General features: G+C 41.4%; 1 protein-coding gene across 1 annotated transcript in view; it reads right to left on the bottom strand.

The window, feature by feature from the left end:
• DNAH2 (dynein axonemal heavy chain 2) overlaps positions 1 to 26,688 on the bottom strand; it is a 6,636,854-nt gene that overhangs the window by 4,630,556 nt on the left and 1,979,610 nt on the right. Inside the window, exon 27 of the mRNA XM_044077324.1 lies at positions 19,902 to 20,058. Within this exon, the coding sequence (XP_043933259.1) occupies positions 19,902 to 20,058 (157 nt within the window). The remainder of the gene's footprint in view (positions 1 to 19,901; positions 20,059 to 26,688) is intronic.

Genomic DNA, 26,688 nt, shown 5'->3' with positions numbered 1-26,688 from the left:
CCTGTAGCCAGTTTGCCTTTATCAGATTGTTTCCATGGAAACAGGAATACCAGCTGCAGAACTGTTACTGGGTTTATATATTTTTGCTAGGGAAAAAGCCTCATAATATTCAAAAAGAAGTTATGTCTTACCATAACATTCCATCTGTGTTGGCGATCTTCACATTTCCTTGACAGTGGCTTCAGTCCGAACCTCGGAACCAACACGGACATCATTCTAGATCACACCTTCCAAAAACTCTCGAGCTAAACTCTACCCTAATGGTTCTCACCAAATTACCTCAGATCGAGTTTGCATAAAACAGTGACAGATAAGAACCAGACTGAGAGACCTTATCTGAATGTCCTAATGATGTCCAATGCCACAGAGGAACCTGATCCAAAAAAAAAATGAGGATAGAGTGAAGGGGGCAGGTATGTCAAGGATATGTGAAGACTGACAGCACAAATGGAATGTTATGGTAAGACATAAGTTCTTTATCTGATTTTTCAATCTTCACATAATCCTTGACAGTGGGACAGAATCCCCAGTTACCTGAATCTTGGGAGGTCTCACAGAAGAATATTCCTGAGGACCATCAAGCTGAAGGATGCCCATCCCCTAGAGACCAGATCCAATTTGTGATGAGTAATAAAAGTATGTGGAGAAGCCCATGTAGGCACTGCACAAATATCGTCTAATAAAACCCTAGAATAAAAGACTGCGGATGCTGCCATTGCTTTGGTGGAATGAGCCTTAACAGGCCTTTGTAGTGGTAAATTCCTCTTGTCACAAACAAAGGTAATACAGTCCTTTAGTCACCTAGCGAGAGTGACTTTGGAAACTGGTTCCCCCATCTCCACTGGGAAAAAAATCAACAAAGTACCAACAGTGGTACTAAAGAAATACCAGTTAAGGTAATAAGGAAATGTACCAACTATGATACATAAAGACTACCAAAAGGTAAATAAAATAGACACATGCACACGCTAACTAGAAATTAAAGGAGATGGTAGATAAAAAAAGAAATTAATAGCTACTGATAAGGAAAGGCAAGAAAAACTTACAGTTTAGAAATTTGGTATTGCCCGAGAGCTAAGGAGAGAACACGTCTGGGACTATGAAATGGCAAACATGATCTGAGGTAATTTGGTGAGGAGTAATATGGGTAGAGCTTAGCTCGAGAGTTTTTGGAAGGAGTGAACTGGAAGAATGGCCAAGTCAGTTCCAAGGTTCGGAATCCAACCCACTGTCAAGGATTATATAACGATTGACAACATCAGATTGTTCTTTTTCATTTACTTGCTCTCTTAAAACTTGTTAATAATGCAATCTAAGTTCTTTAGTCCAGTCATTTCCTCATGCAAGAATGAGAAAAAGCACATTAATATCTCTTTTATCACGCTTTTTAACCAGGCTATATATATATATATATATATATATATATATATTATATATACACACACACACACACACACACACATATATATATATATATATATATATATATATACACACACACATATATATATATATATATATATACACACACACACACACACACATATATATACACACACACACACATATATATATATATATATATATACACACATATATATATATATATATACATACACACGCACATATATATACATACACATTGCAATGTTTACATTTCTTAAAACTGAACAAAAAAAGAGAGAGAAGGGAGAAAGAAAAGAAAAAAAATATTTTACGAAAAAGTGGGAGTGTCACTAAGAGAAGGACAAGCTTACAAAGATGAGATTTTGTATACAATCCCCATTACACTTAAAAATAACTGAAAAACTTTACTTTATAGCATGTAAAGAAAAAGTACAGTTTTGTACCTACCATAAATGTAGATGTTCGAGGATCCACATTGCTGCAGTCCTTACTATTGGGGTAGTCCGCTGTCCAGTCGGCCCGAATACCAGAGTATATGGCTGACGTCGGTCAGGGCGCATTAGACTGACGTCAGTACGTCAGGGTACTAATGCGCATGACCGACGTCATATCCTCAGTCTTTTCTTGCCCCAGATGTCAGAAGACCCTAAAAAGACAAGGCCCAAAATACCTGCACCAAAAATATGTACAATATATACAAAAATATATATAAAAATATCAGCATATAACCTCAGCTACACAACCACCCCTAAACACAGAGGGGAAGGAGGGAGGGAAAATTGGACTGCAGCAATGTGGATCCTCGAACATCTACATTTATGGTAGGTACAAAACTGTACTATGTTCTTCGTTCCACATTGCTGCAGTCCTTACTATTGGGTAGAATCCCAAAGCAGAGGTAAGGGAGGCTGGCAAATCATAAAGAAGCAGGAGCTGACAACATGCCTTGCAAAACAGCTGTGGCAAAACCAGCCCTAGACTTAGAGTAGAGAGGAAGGTGATAATGCTTAGAGAAAGTATGCACTGAACTCCAAGTAGCTGCCTCCAAAATATCCTTAGGTGCCACCCCCCTTAGAAATGCTGTTGAAGTGGCAGTAGCCCTAGTGGAATGAGGCCTAATCCCAGCTGGAATCTCCTTGCCATGATGGGAATAACAAAATGCAATGCAAAACCCAATCCACCTAGAAATAGTTTGTTTTGACACAGGCTTGCCCTGCGAACTCAAAGCAAAAGAAACAAACAACTGCTGAGACTGCCTAAAATCCTTAGTCCTGCTTAAATAATAACGCAATTGTGCAAAATCTTTTCCCCTTTATTTTGGGGGTCTGCATAAAAAGTAGGCAAATGAATAGTTTGGTTTAAAGCCACACTAGAAACCACCTTAGGCATAAAGGAAGGATTAGTACGTAATGATACCCTATCCTTATGGAAAATCAAAAAGGGCTCTACTGCCATAAGGGCCTGCAACTCAGACACCCTTCTTGCAGAAGTAATAGCCAACAGAAAAGCAGTCTTCCATGACAAGTATTTCAATTCAGCAGTAGCCGCAGGCTCAAAAGGTTGTAGAGTAAGTTTTTCCAACACAAAATTGAGATCCCAAGCAGGAGTAGGAGCTCTACGTGGGGGTCTTATATTCTTTGCCCCTCTAAGAAACTGCTTGAACAAAGGATGCGAAAACAATGGTGGGTCACAATCATAGTGAGCTGAAATTGCTGCAGCATCCTTTGTCCAATAACTCAGTAAGATATTGAAGAGCCACACTCAAATTAGGCTCAGAAATCTCCAAATTCTTTGCTGTACTCCAAAATAAAAACCTCTTCCATTTTTCTGCATACACTTTCCTTGTACTAGGTCTTCTAGCTTCCATAATCACATTTAAAACTTGTTGAGGAAGTTGAGACCTGCTGTGTTTCAACACAGAATATGCCAGGCTGTTAGATGAAGAGAGTGAAGCTTGACATTGAGCAGATGACCGTCCTTCTGAGATAGCAGGTGTGGAATCAAAGGTAAAGGCCATGGAGGCTTCCTTACCAGACTCCTTAGTAGTGGGTACCAGTGTTGCCGAGGCCAATCTGGAGCTATCAAAATCATCCTTGGCCTGTCTTGTCTGACTTTTAATAGCACCTTTGGAAGAAGAGGCAGAGGTGGAAAGGCATACACATGAAGGTTTTTCCAACTGAAAGACAGAGCATCCACTTTCCAAGCTGTGCGATGAAACCCCTTTGTGCAAAACTTTGGCAGCTGGTGGTTTAGTGGAGAAGCGAACAGATCTATGTCTGGAGTTCCCCATGACACTGTCAATTTCTGAAATACATGAAGATCCAGTTTCCACTCGTGGGGATCCATGATTTGTCTGCTTAACACATCTGCTAAGGAGTTCTGTGCTCCTGGCAGAAACCTTGCCTGAAGAGTTAGTTGCAAGCTTAGCGCAGTCTCCCATAAAATCATTGCTTGCCTGCATAGAGGATAAGAATGTGTTCCCCCTTGCTTGTTGATGTACCACATGACAGTTGTGTTGTCTGTTAGAATCAACACCTGCCCTGGAAAAAGTAACTCCTTGAAAGCCATTAATGCAAACTGGGCTGCTAACATCTCCTTCATATTGATATGTAGATGCTGTAGTCTGGCAGGCCACTTGTCTTGTATCCACTTTCCATTTAGATGAGCTCCCCAAGCAATGTCCGAGGCATCTGTCGTTAAAATCTGACTCGCCTCTGGCCGGGTCACAGAGAGTCCCTTGTTTAGGTGACATTCCTGAGCCCACCACAAAAATTCTTTTTGAAGGCAAGGTATTATTTGAATGACAGTGTCCAAATCCTGGCAGTGCTGTGTCCATACATTTTTGAGATACCATTGTAGCTTCCTCATATGCAGTTTGGCATTGGGAAGCACCAGAATACAAGATGCCATGAACCCTAATGCTTGAAGGACTGTCCTTGCAGTCAGCACGGACTGATGAGATAGTTGATGGAAGTAAAGTGATAGACTCTTTTGTTTGTCCGGGGTTAAAAGGCCATCTGGGCTGCTGTATTCAGTCTCACACCCAGAAAGCACATGTCTTGAGAGGGTACTAGACTGGACTTTATTTCGTTCACAGAATACCCTAGGCATCTTAGCACTGCTATAACAAATTCCAGATGCTGTAGAAGGTCTTCCTTTTCTTGAGCCAGAATCAGGCAGTCGTCCAAGTAAGGATAGATTTGAATTCCTTGTAGCCTGAAGTAAGCTATCACTGGAGCCAGAACCTTTGTGAATACTCTGGGCAGTAGATAAGCCAAAGGGCAATGCAGAGAACTGATAATGAGAATTTCCAGCTCGAAACCGCAGATACTTCCTGCAACTTAGCCTTATAGGCACATGAAGGTAAGCTTCCTTGAGATCTAAAGTTACCATCCAGTGATCTTTGCCCAGCAGAGGTAAAAGCTGTTGTAACGTCAACATCTTGAACTTGGGAATGTCCAGATAAGTGTTGAGGAGAGATAAATCCAAAATTGGTCTCCACGTGTTCCCCTTCTTTGGTACTAGGAACAGGCGAGAATAAAATCCTAGGCCCCTTTCTGATACAGGGACTGGCTGAATGGCCCCATCTGGAGTAACTGAGAAACTTGCTTGTGAGCCTCTTTTCTTTGTGGAGGAGGAGCGTCTGGCATGCCTTTGAAAGGGGCATTGTATGGAAATAAAACCTGTAACCGTGGTGAATGATATCCAACACCCATCTGTCTTGAGTAATTAAATCCCAATTTTCTTTGAAAGAGACAGTCTTCCTCCCAAAGGAGCTGCCAGCCGAGAATGTACTGGCAGGTGTAAAGGCAGGGCATTGAGGCTGGTTACGAAAGGACTGACCCCTGCCTTCACCAGAAGTCTGAGCAGGTGAACTCCTGTTCTAGGCCTAAAAGAACCTTGAGCTCTGCCCCTACCACGTCTAGACCTACCCCTAGACTGGGAATCATAAGCAGGATATGTCCACCCCTTAGCAGGCCAATTTCTACTAAACTTCGGTGGCTGCACCTGCAAAAAATCTTTAACAGTTTGCATAGACTTAGCTTTGTCCTCCATTTTCTTTAAAACTGCCTCCACAGGCGAACCAAACAACACATCAGACTGTAAAGGAGCATCCAAAATCCTTGTCTTAACATGCTCAGCTAAATTCTGATCCCTCAACCAGGCATGCCTGCGAAGAACAGAACTAGTGGCAGCCACCCTCGAGGAGGCCTGTACAGCATCAAAACCACATTGCAACGAATGCTTACCCACTTGTTCAGACACATGAACCAAATCCAGCAACTCTTTACACTCAATACCTTCCGCCAAAGCATCCACCTTAGATTTCAATTGTGAAAGGAGATAATTTTGATATTTTAGCATGTGAAACTGACAATTCAACGCTCTCATGGCTAGAGTGGAAGAAGTATACACTTTCTTTCCCCACCTATCCAAAGCCCTTGCCTCTTTATCAGTGGGAACAGGATTTTTAACCACAGAGGCCTTAACACCTTTAGGCCCCTGAGAAACAGTCTCTGGGTCCGCCCTAGGACTCTTAAACAAATACTTATGAGCTTCGGGCACCCTATAATACCTATCAGGTTTAACAGGAGTAGGAGGCAAAGAGTCAGGATCCAGGGAAGCCTCTGCACAAACATCTTCCACCACATTCAACACAGGAGGTATAGCTACGGGCCTATGCTGGGGTAAAACAAGAATTCCCTAAGCCTTTTCCTGGAATCAGAGTAATCCTGGCCTTCCCATTTAAAGTGCTCCCTCATGGAATGCAGAGTCTCTGAAAATGAGAAATCCTCAGGAGGAGAAGCTGTAGGAGTGGAATCATCCACATCAGAATCAGAATAAGGAGGATACTCCTGCAAATCTTCCGCAGAAGACTCAGAAGCCTCTGAACACTGTTCAAAACTATCAAACTCGGTTCCACCCTAGGCCTCTTATCAGGAGGGGGCATAGAACCTCTAATCAAAGTAATCAAATCTTCTGCCATTTTAAGCATATGTTTCTTAGGTACAGAACCCGAAATGCTAGGAGAAGCCCCCACTGAAGCTGAACTTGGCCTACCTCTCAAAGAAGTTTTGGCAACAGAAGGAGAGGCTCTAACTACCTTGGGAAGAGAGGGAAGAACAGTTACCTGAGAAGCCCCCTCAGCCTGGCCTACCTCCTGAGAAGGAACATCCTGTAACAGTAAAGTTTCTGCCTGAGACTCCATAGAAACTCCTGGCAAAACCTCTGGCTCCACTGAGCCTTCTAAAGAACCGGCGTCCGGGACTGCCGGTTCATCAACCCTAGGCTTCGCTGTTTTGTCCTTGCGCTTCTTGGGCGAAGCGGGCCGGAGCATCCGGCGGCATTTTATAATTACGCTTCCCAAACACTAACCTGGCACAGTCTAACCTCCTCTTAATAGTGCGTTTGTTAAACCTAGCACAAGGGCGGCAACCAACAACGTCGTGCTCAGGCCCTAAACAAGGTATACACAAGGTATGGTAATCCCTATGAGGTATCTGTTTCCCACAAGAAATACAGTTATTCACTTTTTCTGACATCCGGTTAAATACTGAGGCAAGCCAAAACCAAAATGTTCCAGCGGGTACCAGCCAACTCTGATTCGGTCTGAAACTCCGGTTTCGGAAATATTTCAGAACGCCAACCTGCACTCGCAAAACTGCTTCTGCATCGGACCATGCGGCAAAAAAGACTGAGGATATGACGTCGGTCATGCGCATTAGTACCCTGACGTACTGACGTCAGTCTAATGCGCCCTGACCGATGTCAGCCATATACTCTGGTATTCGGGCCGACTGGACAGCGGACTACCCCAATAGTAAGGACTGCAGCAATGTGGAACGAAGAACATCCACATGCCACAAAATTGGTACTATTCAATAAAAAAAATCTTTACTTACAGTTAACTTTCTCCCTCCTCTTGCCCTTCCCAAAAGACTTTTTCTAATATTGATGACATGAAGTAGGGTATATGCTTTAGCATCTCCCACACGTCCAACAAGCTCTGAAAAAATCCAATATTTCCAGATTTTCTTGTTCTGTCATGTTTCACAAATATAATTATTGCATTGTAATCCCATATTAAGTTACTGCTTTTATTACTGATCATCTTCGAAATCAGATCTCTGCTTCACGTCAACTCTTGTGTTCCCTTACTTCTGTCCAACATTTTCCATTGAAAAATTTTAAAAGGTTTCACAGGTACAGTCCCTCTGTGGTCATTATTACTAAAATAACAAAAATTAGAATCTCCTTCTGTTTCACAGCATACTTTTTACTGGACAAACTTTTGTATTTCCTCCTTAGCTTGTACTTTATCAAAAAAAATTATTTTGTCCCTCCAGGAACAATTACCTTGAAGACAGCTGGGTACAGCAGTTTGAATCTCACACCCGCATCTCAACATTCCTTGAATAGTGGAATAAATTTGCTCCTCTTCTGTCTGGTGAACAGTGAGTAATTACTCTCCACAAACACTCTGTTGTCTCCCACTTTTAGTACTTTATCCTTCTGCCACAATTTTGTCAAAATCAACTCCTTATGCTGGTAGGATTGCATCGTTACTATTAAAGGTCTAGGTTGCTTTCTTACAACCAGGTTTGGAGCATACACACAATGTGCCACTTCAACTAACAATTCCTGGTGTGGAATACCAGTCCAATTGCTTATCTGTGCTTTCATAAAATTAATGCAGTCTGTTCCTTCCAGCTTCTCTGGTGTAACTGAAAATCTCAGGTTTTCCCTATGTGCTCTGTTCTTTGTAATTCTATTATTTTTTGAAACATCTCTTCCTGGCAAGTCTCATATTCAGCCAGCCTTTTCTTTATTTCAACCTCTGATTTTTGCAGCTTTATCATCTCATCTGAATATCTGTTAAAACCTTTTTTCCAGCCTTTTGTTTGTGTTGATCTACTCCATAAGTGTTTTGTTTATTTTAACCAGTTTTCTTGCATCTTCCTGTAGGTTACTGGAATTCATGTCTGAAGACTGTATTGCTTTTTGTTCAACAGCTGCAGAACTCTCCCCATTCAGTGTTTCTTCCTCACTTTTTGTAGCTGATTTTTCCAGGTCTTCTGTATTTCTTTATTCCTGACATCCAGGCATTCCACTTACTAACTAGTTACTGGAATTTACCAATAAACACAAGTCTACTGCCCTTCTCTGCTGAGTTTCTGTTTTCACACTGGAAGAGCTAGAAATAAGCTGTTACTCAATGTGTAGCCAACTTGGAAGTTAAGAGACTATAGTCTTATAACAATGCCACAAATCAAGAATGTTCATCAACAAATGAAAAATATATCTGAACACTGGTCTAACCTAAAACATTCTTTTGCAAAAAAAGATCATTTATTAAACTGAAAAATATCTTACTTGCATTTTATTATTTGCAAAATCTGATCATACTGGTATAATAAAATCAGAAGGATGTGGTTTAAATTTTTTTTGGGGGGGGACTCCTACAATCACATAAAAACCAATAACAATTTCTCAATATAATTTCAGTTGCAACTTAGTCAGCCAGAAACATTAAAGCATGCCTAATTCTTGCTGAAGTATTGCAGATAATAGACGCAGCATGAAAAGATTTGGTTCAATTTATTTATTCTAGTCTCTCCATTAGGCATGTCAACCTGGCCAAATGTTTTAATAAAACTTATTCCCATGAATAGCATTTAAGGTCAACGTAAACAATAACAAAAAAGAAAATATTTTGTATTAAATTCACTTTAGTCACTTAAGCATGGATTATTTTGTCTATTTTGAAAAATGTAGATACAAAGTATAGTTGGGTAAATAGCACCAACCAATAGCAGTAGACATTTGAATTCTTCACTGCTGCAGTAGCATATGGGTTGCATCCTGCCAAAGAAAAAAGTACCTGGACAACTTCCCAAAGCTCTAACCCCCTCCCACACAGACACTTTGGCTGTCTACAGGTTAATCCCATTTTGACAGAACTGGAGAAACAGCCAGAGTAACTAAACATCTTCAGGACTTTCTTGCCCAAAAATGGAATTACATCCTGAACCAGAAAAAGTACAGCTGTGTAAGTAAACTTACTGTAACAGTAACTGTTTGAATGATCATTGCTGCAGTAGACTAAGCTATATGGGTTATAACTTGCATAGGATGTAAATGCAAGCCAGCTTCCAAAGCTATAGGGGAAGTTCTATGCACCCAAACTGTTTGTCAGCTCGAGCAGATCTGACAAAAAGACAGGTTTGGGTGCGAATTCTTCAGAACTTTCATGCAGAGAGGAAGTTACTGAAAGGACAATGCTAGGATCAACAAAAAATAGATGCCCACACTATAGCATAAAAAAACACAGGAAAAAAAACAAGGGGATTGGAGGAAGGGAGGGAGTGGCTACTGCAGCAGTGATGGTTTGAACATCCACTGTCACAGTAAGTTTACACAAACATACTATGTTTATCATCTTGATCACTGCTTCGGTAGCCTAAGCTATATGGCTAGATTACCATAGCTTAGAACAACTGGGAGGTGAAAGAGAAATGGTCAAGAAGCCCCTGGATAATGGTGCTAGCAAAGCCTGACCAAGACCTAAAGAAGAAATATAGCTTGTAGTGTTTAGTAAAAGTATGTACAGAGACCAAGAAACCACTTCCAGAATATGTTTAGAGACCAACCATTTTATAAAGACATAGATTAAGCCAAGGCCCTGGTAGGGTGTGCCTTAATCCTGTATGGTATACTTTTGTTGTGCTTGGAATCTGAATAGCCTGAGACAACCACTCAGAAATAGTCTGTTTTGTCTCGGGTTGTTCTTTCTTCTTACCTTCACAAAAGATGAACTGATTGGAAGTTCTGAAAGATTTTCTTCTTTCAAGATAGAAGCTCAGTTGTCGCTGAACATCATAGGCACAAAGTATCCTTTTTCTTTTGGGTACAGGGATGAACACATGGAGATGGATAGTCTGGCTTAAAGTAAACTCAGATACCACTTTAGGCATAAAAGAAGGCTTAGTTCCCAAAGAAACCCTGTCTCAGTGGAAAATGAAATAACATTGACCCAAAGTAAGAATTTGCAGCTCAGATACTCTTCTTTCAAGGGTAACAGCATATCAGGAAAACTGTTTTCCATGTTAAGAAGCTCAAGTCAGCCAGATAAGTGGGCTCAAGTGGATCAAGTTTTAGATTATCTAACACAAATTAAGATCCCAAAGAAAAGGCCACCAGTTTTCTTCGGAGGTCTTTTTACACAATACCCCATTCAGAAACATTCTGACATGAGACTGCCTTGAAAGTGGGGAATCCATGGGCAAACATGCTTAAATGGCCAAAAAAAATAATTTTGATGGAGAAGTAAGACAGTCCACAGGATAGTAACTCACACAAAGGTTGTAAAAACAACAAAACACTTTCCATGAATGGGTACTGGATATGCTGTTGGCACCAACTAGACAACCTCCTCCATTTGCTTATATATGATTTTCTAGTAGCAGGCATTCTTGCTTCCATTAGTACCTTCTGCATGTCCTCTGTAAACAGCTGCCTAAAAGGTATTAAGATCATATCATCCAGGCAGTCATCTGAAGTAGTATGGTGTTGTAATGTATTAAACACTCCTGTTCTTATGTGAGTAGATGCAATCTGTAATGAACCATGAGGTAACTGCCCATGTCCAGTTCCAAAAGAAGAGAGAACCACTGTTGCCTGACCCAGAACGGAGTTCTCTGGATATCAGTGGAAAATGTGGAGAAGCATACAGGAACATTCCTAACCACAACAAGAAAAGCATCTGCCTTCCAGGCCTTCTTGCATGGAGCCCTGGAGCAGAATTTTGCCAGCTGATTGTTCAGACATGAAGCAAAATGATCTATTTGAGGAACTTCCCACAAATGGATCAAATCTTTTAAGATAACCCGCGATTTAGTTTCTATATGTGAGGGTTTGCATTTGTCCTGCTCAACTTTTCTGCTGCACGATTTTGCTCTAAAGGAATGTAGGATGTCCGTAGAGTGAGGTTGTGCTGTAAAGCTATATCCCATACCAACATGGCAAGCCTGAATAGGGGTAAGAGCTGGTTCCTTTAGTATTTCTCTTAGAAATAGATAGAAAATAGCTGTTTTATATATTTATGTGTCTGAACTCTTGACTAGCACTGTGTTGAATTGAGGAGATTTGTCATGTTTTTTTTTATTTATTATTAAATATTTTTAAACCTTTCAACTGTGGCTGTTTTGTGTAAAGATAATTTAAGTTCTAGAGTACTTGCATGCATTTGGTAATACTATTTAAGCCACACCAATAAGCCTTGCCGTTCGTCACACTTACTAATTGGATAATAATAATATTGCACAGTAAAATTGGAACCCTTTGGTAAGGGCCTTATTAGTAGCTGATAAGAGTGGTTGGTGATTACTACCTTATAGCCTGGCAGGAGTAGGCATACCTGGAGAACCTGTGCCAGCTTTCCGCAAGAGTGTCTGTGTGTTTGCATATAAACCAAATCTCAAAGTGTGTGTGTGTGTGTCAGCTACTTGGGCAGGGACACGAAGCACTGGTTGGACAGAGAGGGTACTGGAGGTTTTGGCTTGACTACTCGGCTGAGATCTGGACCCTACAGCTGTGCCAGTGGGGAGTCTTATTGGGGATCTGGAGAGAAAGGGAGAAACCAGCCCCAGGTTGATTGTGATCTCTGTGTGCTCTTAAGGGAAATTGTACTTTACTGTGTGTGTACTTGTTATCCTTCCCAATGTGCATGCCCCTCACTGGTGCTAGCAGTAAGCATTGAGGCTCCTTGATTACTGAGCCAGTGCACGGGCGTCACAGATAGATTCTAACATGTTCCCTTCTTTGTCACCAGGAGAAGGGTTTGGTATTAAGAACAAGCCTGCTGCCAGCTTGACATGCAGTTGAAATGGCAGCTTGTTCAGATCTAAGGTGAGAGAAAAGAAATGTATTAGCCTATGGTATCTTATACAGCTTATCTGTTTTTTTGCAGACTGACAGCTATGTAATAGGATGAGTACAGGCAGCATTCGACATCTTCCAGGGCTGGCAGTACAGGAAGGAAGGGAGAGGAAAATAGTGTATCTGTTTGTAACATCATAATATCTCCTCTTTCTGAGGATGACATACATTTGTTCCTATAAATACTTCATTCATCTTGGTAATGGTCTGATTAAAAGAAAATTCTTATCCTCCTGTGGAAGATTTAACATTTTCCTCACAATCAGACAGATGGGCTTGGGAATCTGCAAAAAAGAATCCCTATTTCTGTTAAAAAAAAATCATGAAAATCTGTTTCCTCATGAATAGCTTTACAGGGGATGTCCACCTGTAATGGCTTCTCTCTACCAGGATTATTGCTTATAATGCTTGCCTAGCCAAGGTAAGGAGCTCATCTTTTTTTTTTTTTTTTTTTTAACAATAATTACTTATCCAGAACAACAGGGTTTTTATTTATTTATTTTATTTTACATTTGTTGACCAGGATAGTCTAACTGGATTTATGTCCCGGGGAGATAAGTTCCAAGAGATTACTAGACTACTAACATACAGGTACTAGTTGTTATACAGTTAAATACTACAAATTTTAAACAGTTCAGGAATATTCACAGTTTATATAAAAAACTTGTTACAAGCATTAGATAAGATATTTTAGACTTTAAGTACAAGACTTCATTAGTAACTAGAAAGTAATTGTTAAACAAATACATACTTCAAGTTTCAACAGTACATATTGTAGATATATATATATACATATAAATATTTTTTGCCTTAAAAGGAGTTCCAGCAGAATCATAATCATCAGCCCCCTTTTTCCCATTTTTCTACACGAGGTCGGGGTACCGTGTTAAATGTCGTCAACTAACTCGATTCAGTGCCATACTCATGCCTGACTTGCCTGACTGTCGTAGATCTTCTTTCACACAATCCACTCACCTCTTTGCTGGATGTCCTCGCTTCCTCTTACCTTCTTCCTGTCTGTCCCAAATTTTCCTCACCAGATTGTCTTCTGCTTTTCTATACATGTACCCAAACCACTGTAATCTGTTCTCTTTGATCTTTTCTGCAATTGCAGCTACTTTGGCTTCTGCTCTTATGTCCTCATTTCTTCATCTGTCCCACAGTATGCATCCTACCCACCTTTCTCAGGCACTTCATTTCCATCACCTCTAGCTTCTTCAACTGTTCTGCCTTTACTGACCAGGTGTCTGTACCATACAGTAGTACTGGTCACACCACTGTCTTGTACGTCTTACTTTTCAGCTTCTTTGGCATTCTTCCATCACAGACTACACCTGATACTCTATGCCAGTTGGCTGCAGCCCCTCTGATTCTAGCTTTGACCTCTACCCTTCTCCTCAACTACTCCTCCCAGATACCTGAAGCTGTTTACCTGTTCCACTATCTTCCCTTCTATCAATATTCTCAGCTTATTCTGATTTCTCCAGTTTGCTGCCATTACCACCGTCTTATCTGTGCTTAGTTTCATCCCATGTGCCTTCAGATTTGCATTCCATTCTCCTATCCTTTGATGAAGTTCTAGCTCAGAGTCTGCCTGTACTTACAGCAGCTTTGTTGATCCATCCCCTCCAACCTGTTTGCTAATGTATTCCATCACCAGTATGAACAGCAGTGGGCTCAGAGCTGAACCTGGATGTACACCCACTCCCACTGGGAACTGCTCTGTGAGGCCAAACACTATTTGTACTTGAGTCATTGGGTCCTTGTACATAGCCTACATTAATTCTACCAATGTTTCTGGGACTTCAAACCACCACAGTACTGCCCAGATCAGCTTTCTTGGCTAGGCTTAAAATGGCTCGCAAGGGCAGTTAACCTAATACTAATCTCTGAACCTATGAGCCATAGTCCTCCTGTATCTGCCTGTATTTCTGAGAAGTATATGCCGAACAGTAGGGGTCCCAGGACCGAGCCTTGTGGGACACCACTTGTGACTGGTTTAGAGTCAGACCTGGAGCCCATTATTCTAAACGTGCGAGTTCTGTCTGTAAGCCAGTTGTCAACCCATCTTGTGACGTAGGGGTTTATGTTCAGGCTGGTGAGTTTTTCTATAATTCCCGAGTACGGAATGGTGTCAAAAGCCTTGGCGAGGTCAAGGTAGGCTGTGTGAACCATCTTCCCCTCATCTATGGCCTTGATGATGGTCTCATAGATTCATTGAGTCATAGATTCGTAGATTAGTATTAAACTAACTGCCCTCATGGGCCATTTTAAGCCTAGCCAATCACCCCATGTGAGAATCAAACCCTGGACCTTGTGTTTCTAAGGTAAGCACCTTAACCATTATGCCAGCCACTCCTCGAAGAAGTCAACCAGGTTTAGTAGGCATGATCTGCCCTTAACAAAGCCGAACTGGGTCGGGTCAAGTGTTTAGAGGTTCCCAATGTCTTTGTTAATGAGTTCCATGATGATGCGCTCCATACATTTGCAGACCAGGCTAGTCAGGGGTCAGTTGTGGCCCCTCCTTTGTGGAGCAGAATAACTGTTGCTGTGTGCCATTCTATGGGCACGCAGCCTGTGGAGAGGCTGAGGTTGAACAGTGTGTTTAGGTGGGGAGTTAGTTCGTTCTGTAGTTCGTGCAAGACGCAGCCTAGGGCACCATCTGACCCCATTGACGCTGTGCTTTTGACTTTTAAAAGGGCTGTTTTCAACTGTGCATCTGTGATTTCAGGGACACTACACTTTTCCGGTATTGCTGTGGGCCCTTTTGGGGGTGAGAGGGGGGTGAAGTTTGCACTGAATCTATCTGCTAGGATGTTGGCAATATCAGTAGGTTCGGTATATTTTGTGCTATTTTGCACTAGCTCAGAGCATATCTGCGAGTTGACACTTAGATTCTTGACATAGCTAAAGAAGGCTTTGTGGTTATCTTTCGAATCCTTGGCTATTTTTCTTTCAAAGTTAGCCTTGGATGATTTTATGAGGGACCTTAGGTTCTTACTGATACTGATCAGGGATGTTTTTCCTTCTTGGGATTTGCTTTTTTTCTGAACTAGTTTCCTCCTCCTATTGTATAGCCTGTATGTGGCAGGGGTCCACCAGATTGGTTTCCTTCTCTTAGGGGAGTGAGTCTTGGTTTTGCTAGGGATGGCACAATCCATGTAGGTGCTCATAGAGTGCATTTGTAAAGGTTCCTGCATCTTGGACACTGTTATCCTTTAGCGTAGGGGCTGTGAAACTTACCACCTCTGTCTTAAGTAAGGTGAAGTTTGCTATAGAAAAGTTTTTCACTGTGGTTTTCTTGGTTGGGGGTGGTGGTGTGGTGTGGACATCTAGAGTGATTAGTTTATGGTCTGATTTAACCAGTGACTGGCTGACCTCCAGTGCGGAACACCTGTCACCCATGTTGGTGATGACCTGGTCCAATTTGTTTTCACCTCTGGTAGGGGAGTTTACCAGCTGATCCAGGGTATTTGAGTTGATAAGTTCCAGGAAGCGCTGGACCTGGGAGTTTGTACTTGAGTAGTTTTGAAAAGTTAACGGTAGGGTAATTGAAATCACCCAATATCAGGGTGTTTGGTAGGACCTTCATGTTTTCCAGTGTCTCCAGAAAGGCGGAGTGGTGGTCCTGGGTCATGGAGGGTGATCTGTAGCAGGCCACAATTTGCATTGCAGATTTGCCCAATGTTAGCTGCACATGGATGATCTCAGAGGTATCATGCTGTGCCACTAACCGGGAGATGTAGGTATCCTTGATGAATATGGATACACCCCCTCCTTTTGTGTTTTGGTCGATGTTCTGTGGCCGGAATGTGTGGTATGAGTTGTAGCCAGGTAGTGTTGGGGTGCTCTGTCGAGCCTTGAACCAGGTTTCAGTTACTGCACAGATGTCGACGTTCTCCATACTGAGGAGTGCTTCGAGCACATGCATTTTGAGATTTACACTCCTGGCATTGAGTAGCATAACCCTCATATTTTTATTTGTGCTGTTTACGGAGGTGGGCTAGACTTTTGAGCCTTGCCTAAAAAAGGCCCTATGGGGGCAGCAAGAGCCTTGGTCAGTATCCGAAAGCCTAGAGGTGACAGGTGCAAGCCGTCTCTTCCGAAGCAACGAGGTTTGTCGAGCATGTCGTCCCAGGCTGACAGACACTGTATCCCTTTTGAATGACACCAGTTTAGGCCATATTTCATGGGTCTGTTAAAGCGTATATTGGTAAATCTAATAGATGGTGAAAAAAATGAATATCAGAGCCTTTAGGAGGTTTAAGTAATCAACATCTGAATAGTCCACTGATGAGAAAGTTTTTAGATAAGGAACATAATGTGAACGATTTGAAGCTTGTATTATTATAAAAATCTTATTTGAGAAAGAAGTAAATCAGTATAATCTCAATAAAGAAAGATATTTTACATTAAAATATGAAATTTTTCAGCCAGTAGTTAAATGCAGAGATAAAATGGCAGACATTTTTATGAACAATGGCTAGACATGGTATATTTTTTTAATTTGTACTACTTCTTTAACAATGAAACATAGGGAATTATCAGTACCTAATGAATGGCTTATAAGTGATGAAATTGTTGTTAGCTGTGTGTGTCCCCAAGAAGGTTAAGTCAAGGTGTCACAGGCTTTTAATACATGGATGCATTAATATATATATATATATTTTATTTAGAAACAAAACAGCTGCCTTAAATTTATCATAAAAATAAGAGCTTTAAGTCTGAAAACTGTTCCATCTCCTTTCCCAGTCCTTGCTTTTCAAATGGACTCCCTCACAAGCAGTTCAATTCTATCACTTTATGCCAGCATAAAGTTATTTTTTTCACCTAAATTTAAGTGAATATCATCCAAAATTTTCCACTGTCTTACCAGTGCAGCTAATATACTTGATAACCTTCTCTATACTGTTCTCCCCATCACTCTCGCTCTGCCTCATGATTATTTAACTTACAAAAATACATGGCTAAAGGACTTTCTGGTTCCTAAGTGTAATATCTGTGATATGTTCTATCAGTCTTGCCTTAAACTTCTTGCTAGTTTGCCCTATTAAGACAAACCTATAGAAGCAGGCAATGATTAGTATCAGAGAAATACCTTTTATTAACATCACATGGCTTAGCATTACTGAAAGAGTAATTTTATTTATCTTTTGTTGACTAGGTTAGTACCCTAGGACAATGGCCTCTCTTCAGGGAAGACCCAAGATGGTATTTGTAGATCAGTGTATGTGTTTATACCATTAAGAAGCTATCCAAGGGCTTGCACAAGTGTATAAATACTGAGCACATGTGAGACTGACTGCCAGTTTGTAGTAAGCTGTTGAGATGTAAGCAATGTATGTCTGTAAGGTCTGTCTGCTAATCAGTTTGTTTATATTTTATGATGCTGCTATCCATCCTGATGTGTTTCTATGTAATAAAGCATCTAAATGAACTACCCTCGCCTGTTAGATGGCAATCAACAGTATTTATACTACTAGGTGAAATTTGACCAGTGCATTGGGAACTTCTACTCTTTTCAGAAAGTGAAGTGGGACCTTTTACATCCACCTGAGCTACCATCAACTGAGGCAGATATGGTCAAAACGGGTTCCTATCACGTAGTCGAACTTTTACAAGTTCGAATCATATATGTTCGAGACCATAGGTGCGAATTTGTAAAAGTTCGAGTGTTTGAATGGAAATCTCCATAAGTGGAGGTTTCCATTCAATTCAATGTGGTGCGATCTCAGAGTTGATATATTTAAGTAGCGGGGGGTGCAGGCGGGATTGCCCCCCTGCTTACAACAATTTATTTTGTTGTCCGTTTTTTTTTTTTTTCAGTAGTCGAAGTTCTGTAACTTTGAACATAATGATTCGACCATTAGGTGTTCTGAGTTATGGAACTTCGACTATGTGATATAGAGCCTGTTTTAACATCTCATCCTAAGGATGACACAGTTATTAGTGCAGCACCCCCTGCATGTTGCACTACAGTGTCAGCAATCCATCTACCTGGTGTTTGCTGAACAGAAAAGGAAATAATACAGCTGTTACCTCAACGGAAGATGCATCTTGTTAGTATGCGAGTCAAAAAGAATCACGGACCATTTCATACACCGATAATGTACCAAACAATCTACAATATTTCTAGGTATACGACAGGAGATAGAACTAAAGGGGGGAAATATTTATCAAAACAGAGATGTCAGCCATGAGCTACAAACTATTTTTTCAAAACAGTCAGTGGTCGGGAATTTAATTATTTTTTTTATCATATTTACAATGTCTTTTCATAAAATACTACATTCACCAACAAAAACCTTATTTTACCGTTATCCTTCCTAAGGTTAAACTGTCAGTAGTGATGTTCTACTAAACAGTATAGATCAGGAGTAAATAAGTAATATATTCCTAGCCATGCAGGTAACTTTCCAGTATGCTGAACAGATGACATTAAGATCATGAGGGTGATTCAGAAAATAAGTGACAACATTCCTAGCTTCCTGTAAATAGTCATTTCTCAAGAGAGATGCTTTCCTGGTATATAACAGTTGCCATAGGCCAAAAAGGAAAGAGGATGCAAAGGGTAGAGCTATGCATATTAAGTGGGCTCAGTATAGTTGCTGGTTTCCTCTAAAGCTTCCATGTATTATACTTGCCTGGGATAGCCACGAATGTCAAGGAAAGTAAATAGCATGCTTGTCCCATGAATAACAACAACTTGAACCAAAATGATTAAAAAGAAATATATGTTAAGAAATTGACAGATGCCTAGGGTATCCCATTTATAAAGAAATACCAAACAGCCAATATAACAGTAATACAGAAAACACTGACATTTAAAAAATGTTGAAAATAATTCTATTCATATAAACACATAAGCTGATAAGTATAAGAGGAAACAAAAGGGGTGCCCATTGCAGTAGCATTTATTTACTGATAGAATGGACAAGTAAACATAAAAAGTTAGATTAAGGCAAAAAATAAGAGAGTTTAACTAATTGGTTAAGTCTTGGGGCAAGTACTTATGTAATAATACATAGTTTCCATTCCACATACATTACATTTTCAGCAGATGTATACAGACCATTAACACGGATGGAGACTCAAAATACATTTGTTTGTCATGCAAGATGTTGCAACTTATTTAACAAATTTCCGGAGTCCCTTATGTCAGAACTATTTGTAATACAAGGGAAATAAATGAGTACTTATTAACCTACCATTTCTATTCCAAATAACTTGGGACGCTCAGCAGGAAGAGAATACTTTTTTTTTTAATACAGTAAATATTAGCAGTTTTAGCTTTACATGTATATAATATTACATCAGGCTTGGGAGGAATTATCACCCTTGGGCAAACAATTTTTTGTTCCGTTTTTAATTCTCCACAGAAAGTGTTACCTGAAAATGTTCAAGAGTTTAATATTTTAATAAACTTTCCTCTGGGCCTCTAATCACTTTTAGAGACTGCTAGTAAACAAATACAGGTTTAGGTATTCATAACACTCCCTTTTACATCAGACCTATTTCCATAATCCTCATGTCTTGATTGATGTCTCCTTTCTTACCTGTTCAATGGAGAGCTCCTTGCTGGCTGCTACAGAGATCTCACTGATTTTGTCATTATGCTGATCAAGTCCCAATTCTATGATCTTCTCTAAGGTGAAGTCCAAGCTTGTCTGGTCAAACAGGCGTTGCACATGTTGTTTGATTTGACTCCAGTGTCTGCATTTTGAAACAGAGTAATTATTGACTCGAATATGGACCTATCCATACCTTTACAGAAAGATAACTACATAATGCAAGGTACATCATACAGAATGACCAGAAACATTTTCAAAAAATATTGTAAGTAGCTATGAATTATTATACAGTAAAGCATCACCACCTCATTTTACAGGATGATTACACAGTTACCTAAATGTATCATGCCAAGCTTGAAATGCAGGTATACTCAACATAACAGCAGTTCTTTGTGGATGAGCTTCTTGTAGCAAAATTCACAGCATACAGTTTTCTGTTCAGTTCTATTTGTAATATAGTCTGTTGCTTTCCAGCAGAAAGATGCTGCCTCAGTATGACACAGCAGTCTCAAGTTCAAGGTACACCAATATAGGTAAGCATACAACTTCCTAAAAATAGCACTGCTGGGTGCCATCTTTGATTCTTTCAGTAAGAAAGTCTCTGTGAAATTTGCATTAGCCAGATGGGTTGCCAACTGGCTCGCTGACAGAACCCACACTGTAAAAATTGCAGACTTCAAATGTGACCTCAAACCAGTGACAAGTGGAGTACCACAGGGTTCCATCCTGGGACCTCTCCTGTTTGGTATCTACTTCTCTGAAGTACAGGCTAACACAGAAGGCCTCTGGCTAACGAAGTTTGCAGATGACTGCAAACTAGGAGCCATAGTCAAGTCCCCAAATGATGTGGACATCCTACAGAAGGGCCTCACTGAGACAGATACCTGGTGTCAGTGTCAGAGCCATGGCCTCAAGCTCAATTCCAAAAAGTGCAGTGTCATCCCCTTTGGTAAAAACTCCATACCCATGAACTACCACATAGGCAGCATCTACTTAACACCAAATGTGTGATAAGAGACCCTGGGACCCAGGTGGACAGTAGTCTCTCCTTTGATCGTCACATCGCCACAGTAGTCAGGAAGTCCTTCTACATGGCACACCTCATCATAAAAGAGTTCTCATCCAGGAAAAAAGAGGTCATTGTTCCCCTCTACTCGACACTCATTAGATCCATTATAGAGTACAACACCCCTTTTGGAATGTACCTCACAAGACATCTGCAGCAGCTGGAAAGGCCACAGAAGTACCTCACAAAGAGAATTACTGGCCTCAAACAAATGCCCTACACTGACCGCCTCAAAAAACTCCAGCTTTACTTCGTAGCATATCGCCTACTCTGAGGTGATCTCTGCCTAACATATAAAGCTATGTCAAACCCAGAGCTGTCTGACATGCTACACCTAAAGAAATCCCAATTCCACAGAGCTACACGCTCTAGGGACCTAAATCTTGTCACCACAAAAAACAGGACATGCTGGAGGGATAGATTCCTGTCCCAGAGACTTCCTATACTCTGGAACAAGCTACCCATCTATGTCAAGCAAAGTTCTTCATTAGCACTCTTCAAGAAAAATCTTGATGAGTGGATGGGAAATAGGAAATACACCCCGGGAATCACTTCTGTGCCTCTGCTCGACAGTGGCACAGGAAAATAACTTTCTTGGGTGCCGTAAGCCATGGAACCTTGCTGGCTAGGCTTACATAGGCCCTTGGGCTGATAGCTTAGCACCTACCTATGAACCTATGAAATAAAGTAATAACTAAAAAGGGATCAGTATACCTGATCAAAATGCAAAACCTATAAACACACCTACTCATGCACTTCACCATGAAACCTGTTAACTTAAGTTTAAAATGTTAAGTGAAGTACTTGAGACCCCAAGCAGACTTCAGAAAATATTTCCTCCTGCAGACAAGCAAATGCAGGAGGGTGTGATTGGACAGAAAGAGAGATAATTGGAAATGTGCTTTTTGGGAATGTAGTGCATTGGCATATTAAGGGTGGCCGCGGTGGTGCAGCAGGTAGCGTTGCTGCCTCACAGCAAGAGGTTCTCCGGTTCGATTCCCGGCTGGGGTGCCTTCTGTGCAGAGTCTGCATGTCCTCCCTGTGGTCGCGTGGGTTTCCTCGAGTGCTCTGGTTTCCTCCCACATCCCAAAGACATGCAGTAGGTGGATTGGACACTCTAAATTGGCCCTAGGTGTGAGTGTGTGCATGTGTGTGCCTTCTGTGGAACGTTGGCCTCTAGGCTGGCAACTCGACACCGTAAAACTCCACTGCCAATCATGAGCGGATAGATGATCCACTGTGACGACCCCTAACTGGGAAAAGCCGAAAGAAGAAGCAGTGCATTGGCATATTAAAAAAAATCATTGCAGAGTAATTTATCAGAAATGCTGCGGGAAACAAATCATTATAACTATGAACTGATTATTCTGCTCTGTGGCATAGGATCTGAATTACCTAGACATAAGGAATTAATATGTTTAATACTATTAACTACCACAACAGCCACTACTAGAAAATGGAAAACAAAATGTAAACCAACTATAACTGAAGTATTGAAAACTGTAGGAAAGATAAAATAACTGGAGGTGCGATCCTTAGAAAAGGAAATTAGAAGTTATGTCCTTACCATAACGTTCCATGTGGAGTGTTCATCTCGCCTTTGTTCTTACACCTGGGTTCGGAGCCGATCCTCGGCTCCGTGTCGCTGCAAGCTCTGCATCGAGAAGAAGCTTGAGACAACCTAATACCCACAATCCCCCTCTGCCTTTACCTCAGATCTAGTTTGCAAGCAAACCAGCAGTCAGAGAGAGAACACACTCATGCCAAAAATTTACATAAAAGCAAGAACACTTATATCTATATATATATATATATATATATATATATATATATATATATATATATACACATGTACATCATATATATACAACAACTGCAAGTGCAGAAGCAGAATACCCCAGACCAGGCACCAAACTGAACGTTCTTCCTGAGGGTGGGAGGGTGGGAATGTAAGAACAAAGCGAGATGAACACTCCACATGGAGCGTTATGGTAAGGACATAACTTCTAAATGTGAGAGTGTTGATCTCGCCATTTGTTCTTACACCTGGGTAGCGTCCTAGCTCCATGTTCCTGAGGAACTCACGGGAGAACGTTCTTGAGCACAGTGGAACCAAAGGTTGCCCTGTCCCTAGAAACCCTGTCTACTTTGTAATGAGAGATGAATGTATGTGGTTTAGACCAAGTAGCAGCTGCACAAATCGTGTCTAATGGTAGGCGAGCTGCATGAGCCAGGGATGTAGACACTGATCTTGTAGAATGTCCTTTGGGTTTGACAGATAAAGTTTGATTTGAAGAATCATAAACGTATATAATGAAATCAGTTAGTCATTTGGAAAGAGTTCGTTTAGTAACCGCTACACCTTTCCTGCTGTCAGCAAAGGCTACAAAAAGTTGATCAGATTTCCTGTGATCCTTTGTTCTATCCAAATAAAATCTAAGTTGTCTATGGACATCCAACTTGTGTAACATATACTCCAATTTATTGGAGTGATTTTTGAAAAAGGTAGGTAATTCAATGGATTGATTAATGTTATTGATAGAGCAAACTTTGGGGATAAAGGATGGATTAGTGCGAAGAGATACTCTGTCAGAGTGAAAGATCAAATAAGGGTGTTTAATAGAAAGAGCCTGAAGCTCAGACACTCGCCTAGTGGATGTAATGGCTACCAAGAAGAGGGTCTTCCACGATAAATACTTCAATGGACAAGAGGAGGCTGGTTCAAAAGGGGGTAACATCAATTTAGATAATAACAGGTTTAGATTCCAAGGAGATGTAGGAGTTCTAACTGGTGGTCTAATATGGAAAGATCCTTTTAAAAAGGCCTTACAAAGTCTGTGAGCCATAATAGGTGCCCCACATTCTTCCACATGAAAGTTGGAAATGGCAGCCAATTGCACTCAAAGTGGCAGGAGAAGCTCCTTGGTGGAACAATTCTGTTAAAAACTCCAAGATCTTGTTTAGCAGACTATGACAGGGTCCAAATGCTGTGAGTTTGCCCAGAAGACAAAAGCGCTTCCATTTACTAGTGTAGGTCTTTGTAGTGGAAGCTTTATGAGAAGCCACTAGTATATTCTGAACTGCAGGTGAAAGAGAATCAGATCTGGCTAAAAAGGGAAGCGGAGCAGCCAAGCTGCTAGATGGAGTGAGGGGTGAGGAACCCCTGACGAGTGAGTCAGTAGATCTGGCTCTGGGTCCAGGATCCAAGGTCCCCGAATGCGGTGTTGCAAAAGAAAGGGGAACCAAATTTGACAAGGCCAGAATGGGGCAATGAGGATTATCGTCCTTTGTAGGTTGTTGGCTTTCTGCAGAAACTTTGCAATCAGGGGAAAGGGAGGAAAAGCGTACAGGAGACCCGGGGGCCAATCGTGCACCAGCGTCCCTGGGGACTTCCCTGGAGGGTAATAGGGCAAAGTAGCTCCTACATTTGGCGTTCATTGGAGACGCAAAAAGATCGCAGGAAGGCTGGCCCCACTTGCGAAAAATCTTCTTTGCAACTGACTGTTTGAGGGACCACTCGTGAGGCAACAGGATTGCTCTGCTCAGCCTGTCGGCTATGGCGTTGGATGACCCGGGATGTGCGTTGCGATCAGAAAGCGACCCGTGGACTCCGCCCATTGCCAGATTCTCATGGCCTCTCTGCATAGTTGATAAGACTTGGTTCCCCTTGTTTGTTTATGTACCAGACTACGGACATGTTGTCTGTCTGAACTGCAATAGTCCCTAGAGGAAGAAGGGGAGCAAAGTGTTGCAGCGCTAGAAACACTGCCCTCAACTCTAGAACATTGATGTGCAGATTGTACCCTAAATTGGTCCATTAAGCCTTGGACTGTCTGTCCCTGAAAGATGCCCCCACCCTATCAGGGAAGCGTCCGTGGTCACCGTAGCTGTCGTGGGTAGCACAAATGGTCTTCCGCTGGAAAGGTTGCAAGTCTGAAGCCACCAGGCTAGGTGTGATTTGCATGTGTTTGTAATCAGAATTTCGTGTGTCAGAGGTAGCTGTTGGAACGACCATTGTGCAAACAGTAGCCATTGTAGAACTCTCATGTGCAGTCTTCCCAATGGTATCGCAATGAGAGAAGCTGCCATGAGACCCAAAACCTTCAGAACCAGTTTTGCTGGGGATTTTCTGGATGACAGAAGAAGAAATATGTGGCTTTGTAGTGAGGCTATCCTTTCTGGAGGAAGCCTTAGAATTAAATGATGCGTATCCAATTCCGCTCCTATGAATAAGATATGCTGTGATGGCTGTAGTAAAGATTTTTCGAAATTTACGGAAATTCTGAGGTGAACACAAAGTTGTAGAGTGTAATCCCTGGCCTGTATCAGTTGACGCCGGGTGGTGGCAGAAAGGAGCCAGTCGTCCAGATCGGAAACACCTGGAATCCTAGGCGTCTCAGATGAGGCGCTACCACTGCCATGCATTTGGTGAAAACCCTGGGGGCTGAGGTCAGACCAAAGGGCAGGGCTCGAAACTGATAGTGACTGGTTCCCAGCCGGAAGCGCAAATGATCTCTGGACGCCCTGGCCATTTTGATGTGGTAGTATGCGTCCTTCAGATCTATTGAGCACATCCAGTCGTCCTTCTGTAAGAATGGAAGGATCGATTGAAGCGTGACCATTCGGAACTTTTCTTTCTTGATGAAGGTATTGAGGTTGCTTAGGTCCAGAATCGGCCTCCAGTCCCCTGTCTTCTTTGGAACTAAAAAGAACCTTGAGTAAGTTCCGAATCCTCTTTGGTCCGCTGGGACTGGTTGGATGACTCTTTTTTCTAGCAGCTTTGAAATTTCCATAGCTGCTGGGTCTCGCAGATGGGGCGGCACATCTGGGAGCCTTCTCTTTGGAATGGGGGTGGATAGGAAGGGTATTCTGTAACCTCTGGTAACCACGCTTTTTACCCAGTTGTCTGTGGTAAGATTTTGCCAGGTCTGAGGGTATAAAGCTAAGCGACCCCCGACTGCCTCCGGCAAACTAGATCTGAGGTAAAGGCAGAGGGGGATTGTGGGTATTAGGTTGTCTTGAGCTTCTTCTCGATGCAGTGCTTGCAAGCGGCCGACACGGAGCCGAGGATCAGCTCCGAACCCAGATGTAAGAACAAACGGCGAGATCGAACACTCTCACATGGAGCAAATTACATAGAAATAAATGGAAATTGCGGGAAAAATACATGCAGAATAATGTTCAGGATGAGGAGTGAGGTTTAAGGGAAGGCATGAATTCAGCAATTTATGTAATGTTGGAATTAAGGACAAATTGTTAAAAACAAAACAAATGCATACTGTGAAAAATGTTAATATGGTTTGATTTGTCTACTATTAATGTATGTGCATCTATGACAAAAACAAGCTAAACTGCTTGAGAAAAAAATAAAGTGCAAGTCAATGCCAGCAAAGTCAAAGTAAACCAACTATAATGACATGACATGTAAGTTACATCAATTCAATAAACTGTCCTAGAATTCCAGATTCTTACTTATCATCTAAAAACTGAGGACATAACAGTGGATGGCACTCATACCGCTGCAAGACTCTCCACTGAAGATACACCATTAGGATAATTAGCCTTATATAATATTACTTTCTTCAGGAAACCTGCCTGTATAATATCCATATTATTTGAGCAGAATCCAAAGCAACTGCATAATTAATCCATCATAAGAAAATCTCTGCAACACTGATATTCCAAAGCCCAATCAACATGCAGACT

Source organism: Protopterus annectens, chromosome 7.part0 (genome assembly GCF_019279795.1).
Source record: "Protopterus annectens isolate FY-2018-M chromosome 7.part0, PAN1.0, whole genome shotgun sequence".
NCBI lineage: Eukaryota > Metazoa > Chordata > Ceratodontiformes > Protopteridae > Protopterus > Protopterus annectens.
This window is presented reverse-complemented; position numbering and strand designations above follow the sequence as displayed.